The sequence below is a fragment of the Pagrus major genome, chromosome 22 (assembly GCF_040436345.1).
Source record: "Pagrus major chromosome 22, Pma_NU_1.0".
Classification (NCBI taxonomy): Eukaryota; Metazoa; Chordata; class Actinopteri; order Spariformes; family Sparidae; genus Pagrus; species Pagrus major.
This window is the reverse complement of record NC_133236.1, coordinates 8,179,899-8,194,060: the sequence shown is the minus strand read 5'-3', so window position 1 is coordinate 8,194,060 and position 14,162 is coordinate 8,179,899. Positions and strand designations below refer to the sequence as shown.

Sequence of the window (14,162 nt, the reverse complement as noted above, 5' to 3'; positions counted from 1 at the left end):
TTTTTTTTTTTTTGGGGGGGGGGGGGGGGGGTCCTCTGGCGGGGGAGTTTCGCGGTGAACCCTATGCAGAAAAATCATACTAAATTATCACATCCGGTGTTTTCCAAGGAATTCTGTTCTGCGAGTAACTACGAGGCCTTAACACTACTTTAACAGGGTTTAATCGCCAGAAGTAGGATTTTTTTTTTCTTTTGTTCGAAGCTGCCTCCCCAAACATGAAAACTTAATTCCTTTGTAATTATGCATTCCTGATTATTACATTGAAGTCTCACTGGTGTGTCGCTTCCATCTTAACAGCTAGCTGGTGATCCCTCTCCGACTTAAACCTGCTGTTTACATTGTCTTCATGTGGTTCTTACAGGGCGAAACACACACTTGCACAAGGAGCTGTCAGTTCTCACCGTGAGGCCGAGCTGCATGAGTGTCCAATTGTTGCTCAGAATTAAGTCAAATATTTGCTAATACTTTTTTATTTTACCTTCTGTCTTTCCAACCGAATGTAACTTGAGACCTCGTTGATTCCTTCATGTAGTGATTCCTCTTTTCTTCTCATGTGTGATTAATGTGTAAAGATAATGAGACCAAACGTCGCTCTGAGCGAAGCCTCTCGTCAGGTTTTTTCTTTTGTGGCCAGAGCAGAAATTTAACTCCGTGATTAGTTTTTGTTTATTGAGCGAAGCAGAAAATGTGAAATGATTATGCAAAAGCTGAGATGCAACTCCTCTTGTGCTGTTCGAGACCAGATCAGCGCTGCAAAAAAAATACTCTTCATCTTTAGTCTTCAAATTTGATCTTTTTACACGAGGAAACATAATTTTTTTTTGCCAATGCAGTGATTCCCAAGGCAGTTTCATTGATAAAAAACACTCCATGTGGCTGTTTGATTTAAATATCTCATGTCTGATTGGATGTCTGCTGTGTGACGACGCACTGGTACTCTGAACTGGAACATTCATACAACACTGAATATTTTCTCTACAGCAGGTACAGAACATGCAGCCAACAGCGATGTTCCAACTGGAATGTAAAAGTTTATTTTTTGAAAGAACAGTTTCTACTTGAGTGGCCCGGGTACGTGAGATTGTCAAGAGAAGCAATAAATCACAAACTACGCTGAGAGAAAAAACAAAAACTGCCTCTTTCGATGGCTACAAAAACAACTTAAAGACAATCTGCTGCGACTTTACATCTTCTCTATTCACCTGTTGCCAAGTTTGTTCCTGAGCTTTCTGTTATTTTGTTTTTCTCTTCTCTGCACAACAAAAAGGTGATTTAGATTGTCTGAAAGCATGAAGATCTGTCTTGTTGCAAAGTAGCTAAACCCCTTTTACAGCTGGCGTTAACATGCAGGAAGCAGGCGTGAAATCAATGAAGGAATCCATCAGAGATACACTGAAGGTCTGATAGTGACAGCATAGACAGAAAGGTTTAAACTGCTGGTTCATGGGTCAGAAGACGTCTAGACATCTCTGTTAAAGAGGGATTAAAAAGAGTTTTTCAAACGTCAAGGTCACACTTTGATTCAACCTATTCAAGTTACTATAAAAACTTACTTTTTAATCACATTTGGCCCAAATTTAAGCTAAAACTCGAGGCGTTCTTTGGTGTGCAAATCACAAACTCGGTGCTTACTGATCAGGTTTGTGTTTTGGGAATACTCTGGTCTACAACTGACACGTTTGAGCTGCAGTCTTAAATCGTCCATTTTGCCCATCTGATCGACGTGAATAACATGACAACTGAACATTCTGTTCACAGTTAATCAGTTACACAAATTATCTGAAGTTTAACCAATTTGGTGTGAATGCTGTTGAGACAATTTTTATTCCAATTCAAGTTCTGTGTTCTTTAGCTTCTCAGACACACTAGCCGTGTTACCTTAAATGTATTTTTATCAGCACTTTGAAGTATCGCATCAGAAACAGTTGATGGAAACCGCAAAATTTGAAAAAAGGTCCTCAATCCTCAAGAAGTTTGCAACTCCCTTGAGTGCCTTTTTCAGAGAGGTAATACGCATGGCAGGAGATGGAAACGCCTTTTTTGCAGAAGTTGTGTCACAGCGAAAATTTGACTCACATGACTGATCGATTGTTAAAGCTTCTTCTCCTCTGGGAGTTTAGTCGACTGTCAGATTCACATTCCCAGATTAACTCCCACATTCCCTCGTAGACGGCCATGGCAGCTGGTGTTGTTTCTCGTCTTGATTTATTGGTGGTTGGTTTTGCGACTCTACTTCTTTTACTGTTTATTACAGCCGTGCGTAACGTAGCTTATACCACCATCTTCTGACGAAACTACACTTGGTGTATCATGCTTTATTCGCTCCACACCAGTTGATGGAAACACGCCAAATTCGCATTTTGTTTTTGCAACATTTTAAAAAATTTGCTTCAATTTTACTTGACAGTTATAAACTCAACTATTACAATGCAGACTTTACTCGCACCTGAAGCCTTGAAAGAGACAAAAATACACATGAATTTAATGCTGGTTAAAGTGACCAACAACAAACATGTAGGTTCTCACCAGTTTACTCTGATTAAGATCCGTTCTCTTACCTCCCAACTAAACTGCCTTTTCCTGCTTTAGTTGATGATGTAACATCAGATACATGCGGTACAGGGACTAAAGAAAACTCAGATCAGCTCAGGTTCAGACAGAGTTACAACTTCAAAAATCTGAACTGGATTTTAAACAGAAATCAGAAAAGATCGACACCACCAAAACCCAGAAGACGAGCTAAAGTGAAACATGCAGCCCGTAAATACCTTCAGGGTGTTGAACCAGGTGAGCTGATTTGTTTCCTGTCTGTTTCCCAGCATGTTAATGCCGAGTGTAAAGGAGACGCATCCTGAGCTTTGTCCACCATAAAGACCTCAGTGTTGGTTCAACACCCGAGTGACGACCTTGAATCTTCCCTCAGACGTAGATGAAACTGTCCTGCCTCTGCTTCGATCTGTTCCTCTCCACACATTACAATCATTCCTCGGGAAGCACTGCCTTTGTCCACTGTCATTTTTCTAACGCTGATCTCTCTAACAGACGAATAAATGCATTCCATGTTTCACTCACTGCGCTGCTCCTTCTTTCACTTCAGACTGGTGTCATGAACAAATGACCTTTTCAAGAAATGAACAGATGACGTTTTGTTATTCAACACAGGTTGTATTTTCAACTATTCATCATTTAACAATTTAAATAAGAAAAGTTCCAAATTACAGTTTGGTGTTTTTTCCCCCCAAAGTAGCAGCCATCATCAGAAGATCTGTTGACTCAGAGAAAAGAACAGTGATTGTCTATTTACATGAACTGTACAGGAGAACATGATATTAGAGATCTTCATTTGCACAAAAATATTGATGCTGTTTGTTCTGAAAGGAGAAACATCAAACTCTGTTTTCAATGTTCAAAGAGAAGGTACTACAGCTAGACATGTGATTAAAGTAAAAATAAAAAAATAAGATTTTGTTTGACACTGTAATTGAGATTGGTTTGTAGACAGATGATAAGGTGTTGTGATTTCATTGATAAGTCTCTCCCTGTCTGATGAAGACTGTGTGAAATGTCTGAAAGCTCCTTTTAAAGACAGTAAACGGACCTTAGGTTGGGGTTGTTGGGAGCTACTCATTCCAAGGTTTATCTGATATCACTGTGTTGATTTTGTCATTGCAACTGACCAAAAAGCGACAAAGTCTGTATTCTTCACTTATTATTTTCCTCAATAATAGCTCACTGGTTGTTTAGGTTCAGGGAATAAAAAACACGTGTTAGAAATAACTTCTCACATGAACACATTTTGCAGTCTTTTTCCTGGAGTCACAAAACTATGACATAAAAAGTGACTGGTCAGTTGCAGATACGCATCAGCGATAGATACGCCATCAAGAGCAGAAAGAAAATATTTCCATAAAATGACTGATAGTTTCACGTGTATGCAATAAATGCTGCCTGTGACGTGCAAGCACCAAATCATTTAACAGGTGTGGAAGGAGAAAATGAGTGAATTAAAAAGGACAGGTCCGCTTTTTTGTTTTTTGAAGTTGGACAAATATCAGAACACCGTTGTCCCGACCAGGACCAGTAACACAGCTGACTTATTTTACCACCTTAGCTGCTTCCACCCAATGGAGTACACAACATGACGTGAGACGACCATCTACATCTAAAGAAACAGCGCCCAGGCAGTCTACGATGGAGAGGTACTTCCCAATGGTGATACTGATCATGATTTTTCAGGAACACAGTGATATCAGATCGTGCTTTTTCAAAGGTCAAGATTAACTTTCATTCTTAAGAAGTAATGTGAATGTAAATGTTGTGAGAGTCACAGCAGTGACAGCTGATATCGCTCCAGGTTTTGTGGCCAGAATTTGAACTGAATGTAACTCAGACCTCGAATACACCGAACACAGTCCACGACATGGAGGCAGAAGTTTGGAGGAGAAGTTCATTTAGTGCCTCAGGGATCATATCAGGACTTGGGCAGAAAATAATATTATAATCTAATGCTAGCCTGTTCTGCCACTTTGGTTCAGACTAAAATATATCAGCTACTACTGGAAAAATGACATACTGTACATGTTCCACAGAGGATGAATCATATCGATCTTAAATCACTTGGGCGACCCCACGAGGTCCCAAAATAAGCCTGAGGAGATATGAAATGATTCAATCGATAATAAGAGCGAAACATCTGTTTTTGCTTTCAGCTCATTGGGCCTCTAAATATCCTTCAACTGAAACAAGCTGTGAGGGGTTTGGGGCTTGTGGTTGAAGCGCACATGACTCATGAAGGGCCTCATGTAGATGTTGCTTGATTTTAAGGGCTCACAAGTTTAAAAAGGTCTGGAACCTCTGATTTAGATTGCTCTGGACCTGGCCTATCAGACTCATTTGCCTATTATTCGCCACTGATCCATCAATGACCCTCAGCTTCAGTCATAGTATGTGCGAGGTTCAGGTTTACATCAGGTTCTTTAGTGTTAACAGACTGAAACAGAGAACAGATCCTTTACGCAAGGTTTCTTTGTCGTTTCCATATTTGAACTTTCATCTCGGATCCTGTGTAGCTTTTAACAACAACCAGCCTATTAACTACAGAAACATAGAGTCAGCAGACGAGTACACAAACAGTCCAGGGTTGATCAACATCCACCTGATCGATGCTGCAGATTTGTCCACTGAGCTCCTCTTCGTCACGCTGCTCTCAGCAGCCGACCGTTTTCAAAATGGCCTAAATGTCCGTTTCCCCTGAAAGGAGATCGTCCTCTGATATGAAGCTCTGACGTGAACAGTTTGTCCTCAAGTCTCTTCAGCTCAGCATCATTTATTAATTTTTAACTGTGGGGCCTTGACGAGTCCCGAGGTCCTGCTGCTGAGTCCAGTGTCATCGAGTCTGCAGGAAAGAAATACACGATTTTAAAGGGACATTCCATTTTACATGCTAAAGTCAGTTTACTAGTAGCGGGGGCAGGTTTTTAACAGAAATCGTGCCGTTCACACTGGAGATACAGAGTTAGAAAGATGCAGGAGTTTCTTTTTCTCCATGTGTTTTCACAGATGGGGAAATAAAATTAAGAAACTTAGAAAGATTTATCTTTTTCCCACCAGTTCTCAAGTCATAAACACGGGAGAGAAAACAATTGAGGTCAGACTTGGATCACCAGAAATAAAATTCTTAACTTGCCCCTCAGGACTTGTGTACAGGCTAGCGGTTTCCCCTGCTGCCAGTCTTTATGCTAAGCTAAGCTAAGCACATCCTGAATCCAGCTCTTTACTTAACACACAGACATGAGATTGGTACCAATATTCTGCTGTGACTTACAGACAGAAAGTGAAATCAGTGTTTCCCCAAATTCTCCTGTAAATGTTTTACTTTTGAGAGGCACAATTAAGGAGTTAAAGAATAATTATCCTAAAACTTACTTGACACCTCAACTTTTAACTCAAACTGCAAAGATGTTCTGTTAAAGCTGTGTTTACAGGTCTGTTGTTTCCTGGAAATGAACTCATTTTGTTGTGCGTACTGAGAAAAGAGACATCTGAGACTTTAACTTTAATTACTTGTGTTTATAAGCACTTTTTGATTTGCAGAGAAGTTTCCCCTCAATGAACTGTCACACTTAACCCAAGTAAATAATTATCATCATTTGTTTATTACTGGAAACTTTATTCTCCATAAATGAAGAACTGTACTCTTGCCTGTGGATAATTAGTAGGGATGCTCCGATCAGGGTTTTTTGCCCCCGATACGAGTCCGAGTCCTTTGATTTTTGAGTATCTGCCGATACCGAGTCCCGATCCGATACTCTTATAATACATTTAAAAAATTAAAAAGATCGAAGAAAACTATCCAAGGTGTCCCTTATTTTTTATTATATTTTACCACCCCTCGATATCCCAAATTTACATATCTGACAGTTTGCAACTGCATCGTTCTCGTCACTCACTTTAAAATACTTCCACACAGCAGACAACTCACCACTCCGCTTCAAAACAAACTGGCGTGCTGGTCTTCTGCGCATGCGCATGTCGTAAACGGTGGTAGTAAATACTCATTTTATTTTTTTTATTTTGAATCACCAATAGCCCATATATCAACAATCTAATACAAATAATGACTAAATAAATATATATAAAACCGATCTCTGATCGGGTCGTAACGTCCGAGTCCCGATCGAGTCTTCAGTGGCGTGATCGGCCCCGATTTCCGAGTCACGTGATCGGATCGGTACAACCCTAATAATTAGCACATTTCTGCCTGATCAGCTGACCTGCAGTGAACTGACTAAATTATCTGAAGTTACAGCAGCTTTAAATGGAAGCAATTAACTGGAATTAATTAATCAGAAGAGCACTAATTTCCTATAATTAGAGTCAAATTACATTACAGGAAATTATGAATAAATGACAGATTTGTATAATAAAGTGTAACCGATGTTGTAATTGTGGATCTAAACTACTTCTTTCTCCCTCCAGTCTGTTCCACTTCAACCGAGTCTTCTGGATATAATGTTAGCAGTTAATGTTCTTGCAAACCACAGATACGAGGTTGACATTTGTCATATCACGCTCACATTATATGCTTATAGGCGGACTTTCACGTCAGGAGGTGGGAGGGATGGTGGTGTTATTACAAGCCAAACGAGCGACCGCAGTTCGAGTCTGTGGGGACACTTTAAGCCGTTTTAGTGGCGAACACAACCAGGTGTTTTTCACAGGAAGTCAAACCATCTACAGGCTTTTTTGTGTCAATCAAAACCGAGTGCTTTTCACGGGAAGTCGGACCATGTCCAGGCATTTTTGTGGCAACCAATACAGTGTTTTTCCACTGGAAGTCAGACCATCTACAGTTACAGCCGCCTCGATTTTCCCCTCCCAACCAAAGGCCTGTCAGCTTCCAGCTGACTGCCAGCCGGTTCCCAGTCCGTGGGAAGTCGGACCATCAACAGGGGTTTTTGCGGCGACCAAAAAAGGTATTTTAAGCCAAACCATGATGTTTTCCTGACCCTAACCATGTGGTTTTGTGTCTAAACCTAACCAGAGCATAAACACAGCATTCAGTTTTAACTTATCTGTGGTTTTGCAGAAATGTACTTAGCTAACATTTATTCTGGTGATTGGGTTGTCCACTTCACCTCTTCAGCTGCAACAGAAACTTTTATGCCTTCAAATGTGTGCAGAGCGATTCAGAAGCTGACAGAGCACAGACAACAAAGACATCACACTTCAGTTTGTTTTAGGCGCTACAACACATCAGTGTGTTTTATTTCCACTGGTGCATTTCGAATAAAAGGCAGTGATGTTTTTGTTTGGAGCAACAGAAACAGAATCACAGAGGAGCAGACTAATCAAACCTGAGGGGAGACGAGGACACCGGGTTTCTGCTCCAAAACAGTGTTGACATTCAGTCCAGCTCCGTCCTTTGGGAGGTTTAATTACTCACCGTTCAGCTCTGTGTTCCTTAAACACACAGATCACTGCTCAGATTGGCAGGAAGGATTACAGTCAGCCAATTTGTCTAAATAAAATGATCACGGGAGGATAACGGTGAGCACATGTGTTTGAGATTAAACCTGAAAACAAACTGTGTGGTTCTCTCTGCATCACCAGATAACACATTCACCTTATTCAGCTGTAATTAACACGCTGAATCTCTGCTGAGTGTGCAGCGTCTTATTTCACACGATGGCACATTTAAGATTTAAGCAGAACAAGCCTGCTGCTGGCAACGAGCCCCTCTTACCTTTGTTTAGTTTTCTCAGGTGGCGTCCAATCCAATATATCCTCTTAACTGGCCAGGCCTGGGAGGGAGTAACTGTCTTTGTACCTATAAAAAGAGAAAAATAAATGCATGTGTGAAAACTGCAACTACAGCGAATCTGCACATGTAGTGAGACTCCACTCCGACACCGGAGGGAGGACTCAGAGAGAAGAGATCAGAGAAGACCTGCAGATACAAAAGAGCTGAGGAGGATCATCCCTGCAGGAGAAACTGAAGAAGAAGAAGACTTATTCAGCTGATTACTGAAAACACACAAATGAGACATGAAGGCGTCTTGAGAGCAGTTTGTCTCTTTATTGTTTTTTGTATGTCTCTCAAGTTTGTCCTTGAAAATAATTTTTCCTTAAATAATGAAAGTCTCTTTTGCATCACTGACTTTAAAAGCAGCAGACGTTCAGCTCCTGAAGAGTGAAGCTTCAGACACATTAAACATTTTTATATTACATCTCAGGGGAGGTTTTCCTTTTTGTTTGCCTGATTTAGATTTGGAACAAACAAGCAGGTGAGGTGTTAATCAGACTTTATGACTTTCTGTGAGACATTTTGGTTTCATACTGCTGCTCAGATCAAACAAGAAACATCAGATCACAGCATGTAATACGACTTATTCTTCTACAGCACAAGGAAGGATGAGTTTCATTAGCATAGATTGCTCTAACCATACTTATGCTGCAATCCATTGCAAGTTGGAAGTCAATATTTCAGATTTAATATTCTCTACCTTAAATCTAAATGCAGCCAAATGTGTTTGCTCGGGGAAAACAGACAGAAAACATTCATCTGAAATCTCTGCTGGCTTGAAATATCTACAGGGTTGAGAACTCGCCTCCTCTGGGGAGTCCTGATATAGGAAATGTCTTCCTGTACCAGTTGAATGAGACCAATTTTTTTTTATTTTAGAGTTTTTTCAATTTTTAAAAATATCTTTTTATGAAAAATCCTGATTTTTTTTCAATAGCTTCCAGGTCATGTGACTCATTGACTCAAAATCAATGCCAGAATGTCTTCCTGTACTGGTTGAATGAGACATACCTCAATGCATCAGTCCACCAAGCCAAAAGTGACTCACCCATCCAAACTTGAGTGGTGAGATGAGAACTAATACTGTCAATCAACAGGAAATCAATAGGGGAAGACACCAGAGTCCAGTCCACAAACCGATTGACAAGATATCTCTGAGGAGACCCATCCGACAGTAAGCATGTTTTTAATTATTCATATGATCCGTAGAAAAAATCTATCTGGGATCAAGCAGGAAACCGGTATCTTAACTGTGGCACAACTGTGGCAATTTTACCTTTAGGGCTGTTACTAATGATTATTTTCATTGTTTTTCATTACTGAGTATTTTCTCGATTAATCGATCAGTTGTAAAAAATAAAATGTCAGAAAATAGTGAAAAATGTTGTTCAGTGCTTCCTAAAGCTCAAGATGACGTCCTCTTATATCTTGTTTTGTTCAAAACCCAAAGATATTCAGCTTACTGTCATAGAAAAGGAAGGAAACTAGAAAATATTCACATTTAACAAGCTGGAATTTCTTCTTTAAAAAATGACTCAAACTAATTGATCGATTATTAAAATAGTTGTTGATTCATTTAATAGTTGACAACTAAGACTAAGATCCTTATGTGATCTGTAAGGCGTCAGCAGTTCGCAGCAAATACAACAACCTACTACAACCTACAACCTACAACAACCTTTTAACAACCTACTGCTCACACACAGTCAGCCAGTAAACGGTAGTTAAGATCCAAAAACCGACTGTTAGAAGCTGAATGTTTCTGTTTTCAACACACACAGGAATCAGTTTGTTAGACACACAAACACCAACTCAGGCGACAATCTAACCACAACAAAACTTGGTCAGTAAGTCAGGATGTGTGAGGCTGCAGGACAGAAATGTGACCTGGAGTACCAGGAGATGTGGAGAGCAAGGTGCAGGACAAAACCTGAACACCTGTGTTCTGGACTCAGAGAGTCTCAGAGGTTTTCTCTCGGTGTGTTTCAGAAAAATCTTTTGATTAAAAAACCTTTATCTCACAGCAAACTGACTCTGTTGCTTCCTCTGCGGCTCTACGTGTTGTTGAGCCGCCAAGGGAGATTAAAGGAACGTGCAGCTCTGCGGTATTAACCTTCTGGTTTCTGTTCACTGTTTGCTGCTGTTTCTGCCTCTCTGTCCTGTTCTTGGACGGTCTGCACGCAGGATTAGACCAAACAGGGTTCAGTGTTAATGACAGCTGGCAAATCCAAGACGACGGCAACCCCGGAGACCCCCTTCAATCCCCAGACGAAACAGAAATGCTGCTGGAACCTTCAATTTCAGAGAAGGGACCAACAAGCTGCTCTGCTGTTCGTTCACGTAGAACTGATCAGATGTCCACATGGAACAAAACCAGTGTGGGTCCAGTTTGGCGAAAAATTACACAGGCAAGTGACGGCAGACTGTATCAACTATGTCAGTGTGTTAAATGTTCATTCTTGTCATTTGCAGCCACGAGCAGAAATATATAATTTATTGTGTTTCTGGACTGAAATGAAATGAAATGGACAGAATGATTTTCTCACGGTCAGTTAAATTAAAAAAATGTGTTTCTGTCAAACAGACTTCTTATAACTGACATTTCAGTGACAAAGTTTTTATCTAAGGTGTTTTGAAAAAGTTTCAGCAGTGCCAATGAGTTTTCTCCTCCTGAAATTGTTCACACAGGTTTTGTGAATGTGTTCAAAGCGTCCAAATCAAAATATCTCATTACACCTCTAGCCAGGTTGAATAAAAATCCTCATTTGAATAATTATGGTCATCAGATAGAAATGTAAATTGATTTTGTCGACCCTTTCACTCTTTCCCTAGCACCACCATGAAGCCAGGCAACAAGACATATATTGAGCATATTCCTGCTCTCCATAAGATGAAACTAAAATTTTTAATTTTAACTTTCTGACTTGAACGACCGTTCGTTTGCAATTTTCTGTCTGTGTGGAGGTTGCTTATTACAAGTTCCGAGTACAATGGATTGCAGTATTAGTCTGATAAAGACATATGGTGTCAGCAAATATACAACACAAAGGACAAGGTCATCCGGTTAAAAAAACCTTTCTCGACCTTTGCAGATACACAATGCAAAGTCAATCAGAAATGCACTGATAGATCTAATATGTGCAAGTGGGTTAATTGCAGCTTGTCAACATGATTGAACTTCCTGGACCACATTTCATCACGTCAACGGTACCTAAAACATCACGCCCTTACAATTAAAAAAAAAAAACTGCAGTGCCATTTTAGTTCTGAACGATCCATGAAAATATCTCAATTGGCTGTTGTTCCGCAAAATTATTTCATGCATGTCTCTTTTCAAGATTTCTGTAGCTGAAGTATTCATTACGACCCAAGCACGACACCCACAAGATGATTAACAAGATAAGAAAGAATGAAAATGTTTCTGCTGCACAGTTTTTTTTGCTTTCCTGACTGTTATCTCAAATTTTGATTTTTTTTCTTGTGAAATATTGATTACTTTGCCTTTGTTTGTCTCCATGTTTAAAATAAGTCATTACACAGATAAATCATCAATCTGAGAAAAACCTTCAAGTATTTCTACACTGTGGTATCTTTACTCTACCTAAATTAAAGCCACCTCTGGAAGTTGTTGTATTGGAGTTCTCATAGTGCAGCATTAGCTCATAGTGTTCCTGATATTGTAGTTCTCCTCTATAGTCAGTGACATCTTATTACTGAAATGGAGATTCAGAAAATGACAGTATTCTGTCTGAGCTTGCAACAGGCCTCATAAGGATAATAAAAATGTAACCTAAAAATATCTCTGCAAAGGTCCAGATGATGGGAAATTAAAGTTTCAATAGTAGATTCTGTGAGGTGCTCTGTGTCAGGAGCCGAGCTGCTGAAGTCTAACAGGGCTGAAATTAGATTTTTCTGGCAGCAGATAGGCAGCGACTGTGAGCCACCAGTTAATAAGAGAAATGCTTTCAATCCGTTTAAAATCAAATGAGCATTGATTTACAGTGGTGAGAGCTGGAGATGTGATGGAGAGAATACAGCGAACACAAACAGAAGACAGAGCGAAAAACAAAGACGGTTCAGACTGAACTCAGGTTAAGAGTTTAGAGGCAACAGAGCTGAAGTATATGAAAAGACACAGATTGATATAATTAGAGGCAGGAGAGGTGCCCTCAAGGTCAAAGACTGTGAGAGCCACAGACAGTTTTCACCATGTCAACTAGACTTTCTGTAAGAAAAAGTGCAGCGGCTCCCCACAGCGCGGTTTATTTAACTGTCCATGCAATAAACCTTAATTCAGTTAAACTTTCATAATTTAATAAAATCTCTGGAGGACAGAAAAGCTGTGCATGTGAACTGGCACACAGTTAATGAAGCACAGTACTAACAGAGCTTTTGAGGAGCATGAGCTTTTGATGAATGGACTGATATTTTAACTGAGATGGTGGATAGCTGAAATTTAAAGCCAGTATACAAAGCTTTAAACTTTGCTGCTAATGCCTGGAGATCAACAAAAACACACGTTTTTAATTTCTCATTAAACTGAAAAATTTATATTCTTTGCTCATCCTTCTGACGTAATACTGATTGTAACGTAACATAGTGTTCTTTTGAAGATGTGCTGTTTAAAGACTGCCATTTGCTGCTGAGCAGGTAGTTTATCACATCTGAAAACAGCTGCTGGTGTAGAGGAGGTGGTTCAGAACCGTAAGACTGAAGCAAAACAGTACATTTATGTACTGTAAAACCAAAACAATAAGCCGAGGGATACTAAAGTGGGCAACTGTGGTTTGACACACAGACATTTGTCAATAAAAAGTATTGATCCATGCAGCGTTAATGTCGAACTTGAATGAGGGCAAGACAAACCTTTTCTTGCCATCAACTTCGAAACTCATCTCCTGTTGTTGGCTTTACTGCAGCGCCAAAAATGTATTTTTTCTCTAATTAGCCATGTTGGCAGGTTTTTCATACTATTTTATGTGGGTGCTGGTTGTCATCTGATCCTTAATAATGAAAACCCAAGATCCTAACAAGCCCTGTATGTACTGATTTACCTGCACAGGGCTCCGTGTCCTGGAACTATGTGACACTCCCCTCCTTGGCAGTAGTCTGGCTGCAGGTCACACACACTCTGACAGGGCAGGCCGTCCACTGACAGGTAGCCCGGCTCACACAAACACTCTCCCTCCTTCGTCCGGCCGTTCACAACGCAGCGAGAAAACTCGTCGCAGGCCAGGAACTTGCAGGCATCGGCCTGATCGGCTGCGAGGAGAAGAGGAAGAAAACATTGCCATTGCATTAGTATTCATGAAGTGTTTGTCTGCGCCTCCTCCTCTCTCCAGGAGGTGCTGAGGAGTGTTTGATTTTAATGAGATCCTCAGCTTCTGGTCTGCATTGAAATGTAAGATTTAGCCTCTGGCGTGGACGGCTTCCGAGACTAAACGTCAGATTCACTCTGGGGAAATTAGCATGTTTGGAGGGATTCACGGATGAAGTGTACACCGTGTGATGCCACGACGTGTGGTCAGCATCCATCTGTGTTACTGTAATCACACATATAATGCACATGTACAGTATGTGTGTGTCTGAGTTTGAGTCAGGATTTTTTCTGAGGTGGACATGGATGCACAGAGGGAGAAAGTAACATTTTATCAGAGATATACAAGTATCTTTATATGTCAGAGGAGGAGGTAATTAAGAGGAAAACTGATATGAAAGATATGTTTAAGGTGACTGACAGTGGACCTCGTGGTGAGGCCGTTTTGTCATTTTATTCTTGATCTTGGAAGAGGTCAAAAGTAAACTTTCAGTCACAGCATTTAAGGTGGAGAGAGAGTAAAATGTCCCGCTGAATATG

At 40.2% G+C, this 14,162-nt stretch overlaps 1 protein-coding gene across 1 annotated transcript in view; it reads right to left on the bottom strand.

Moving 5' to 3' along the window:
* Positions 1-5,190: 5,190 nt before the first annotated feature.
* The window catches only part of LOC141017687 (uncharacterized), a 48,842-nt gene continuing 39,870 nt past the window's right edge, over positions 5,191-14,162 (bottom strand). The window contains exons 16-18 of the mRNA XM_073492419.1: positions 13,360-13,567; positions 8,246-8,329; positions 5,191-5,395 (exon numbers count right to left, since the gene is read on the bottom strand). Of these exons, the coding sequence (XP_073348520.1) occupies positions 8,290-8,329; positions 13,360-13,567 (248 nt within the window). The 3' untranslated portion in view covers positions 5,191-5,395; positions 8,246-8,289. The remainder of the gene's footprint in view (positions 5,396-8,245; positions 8,330-13,359; positions 13,568-14,162) is intronic.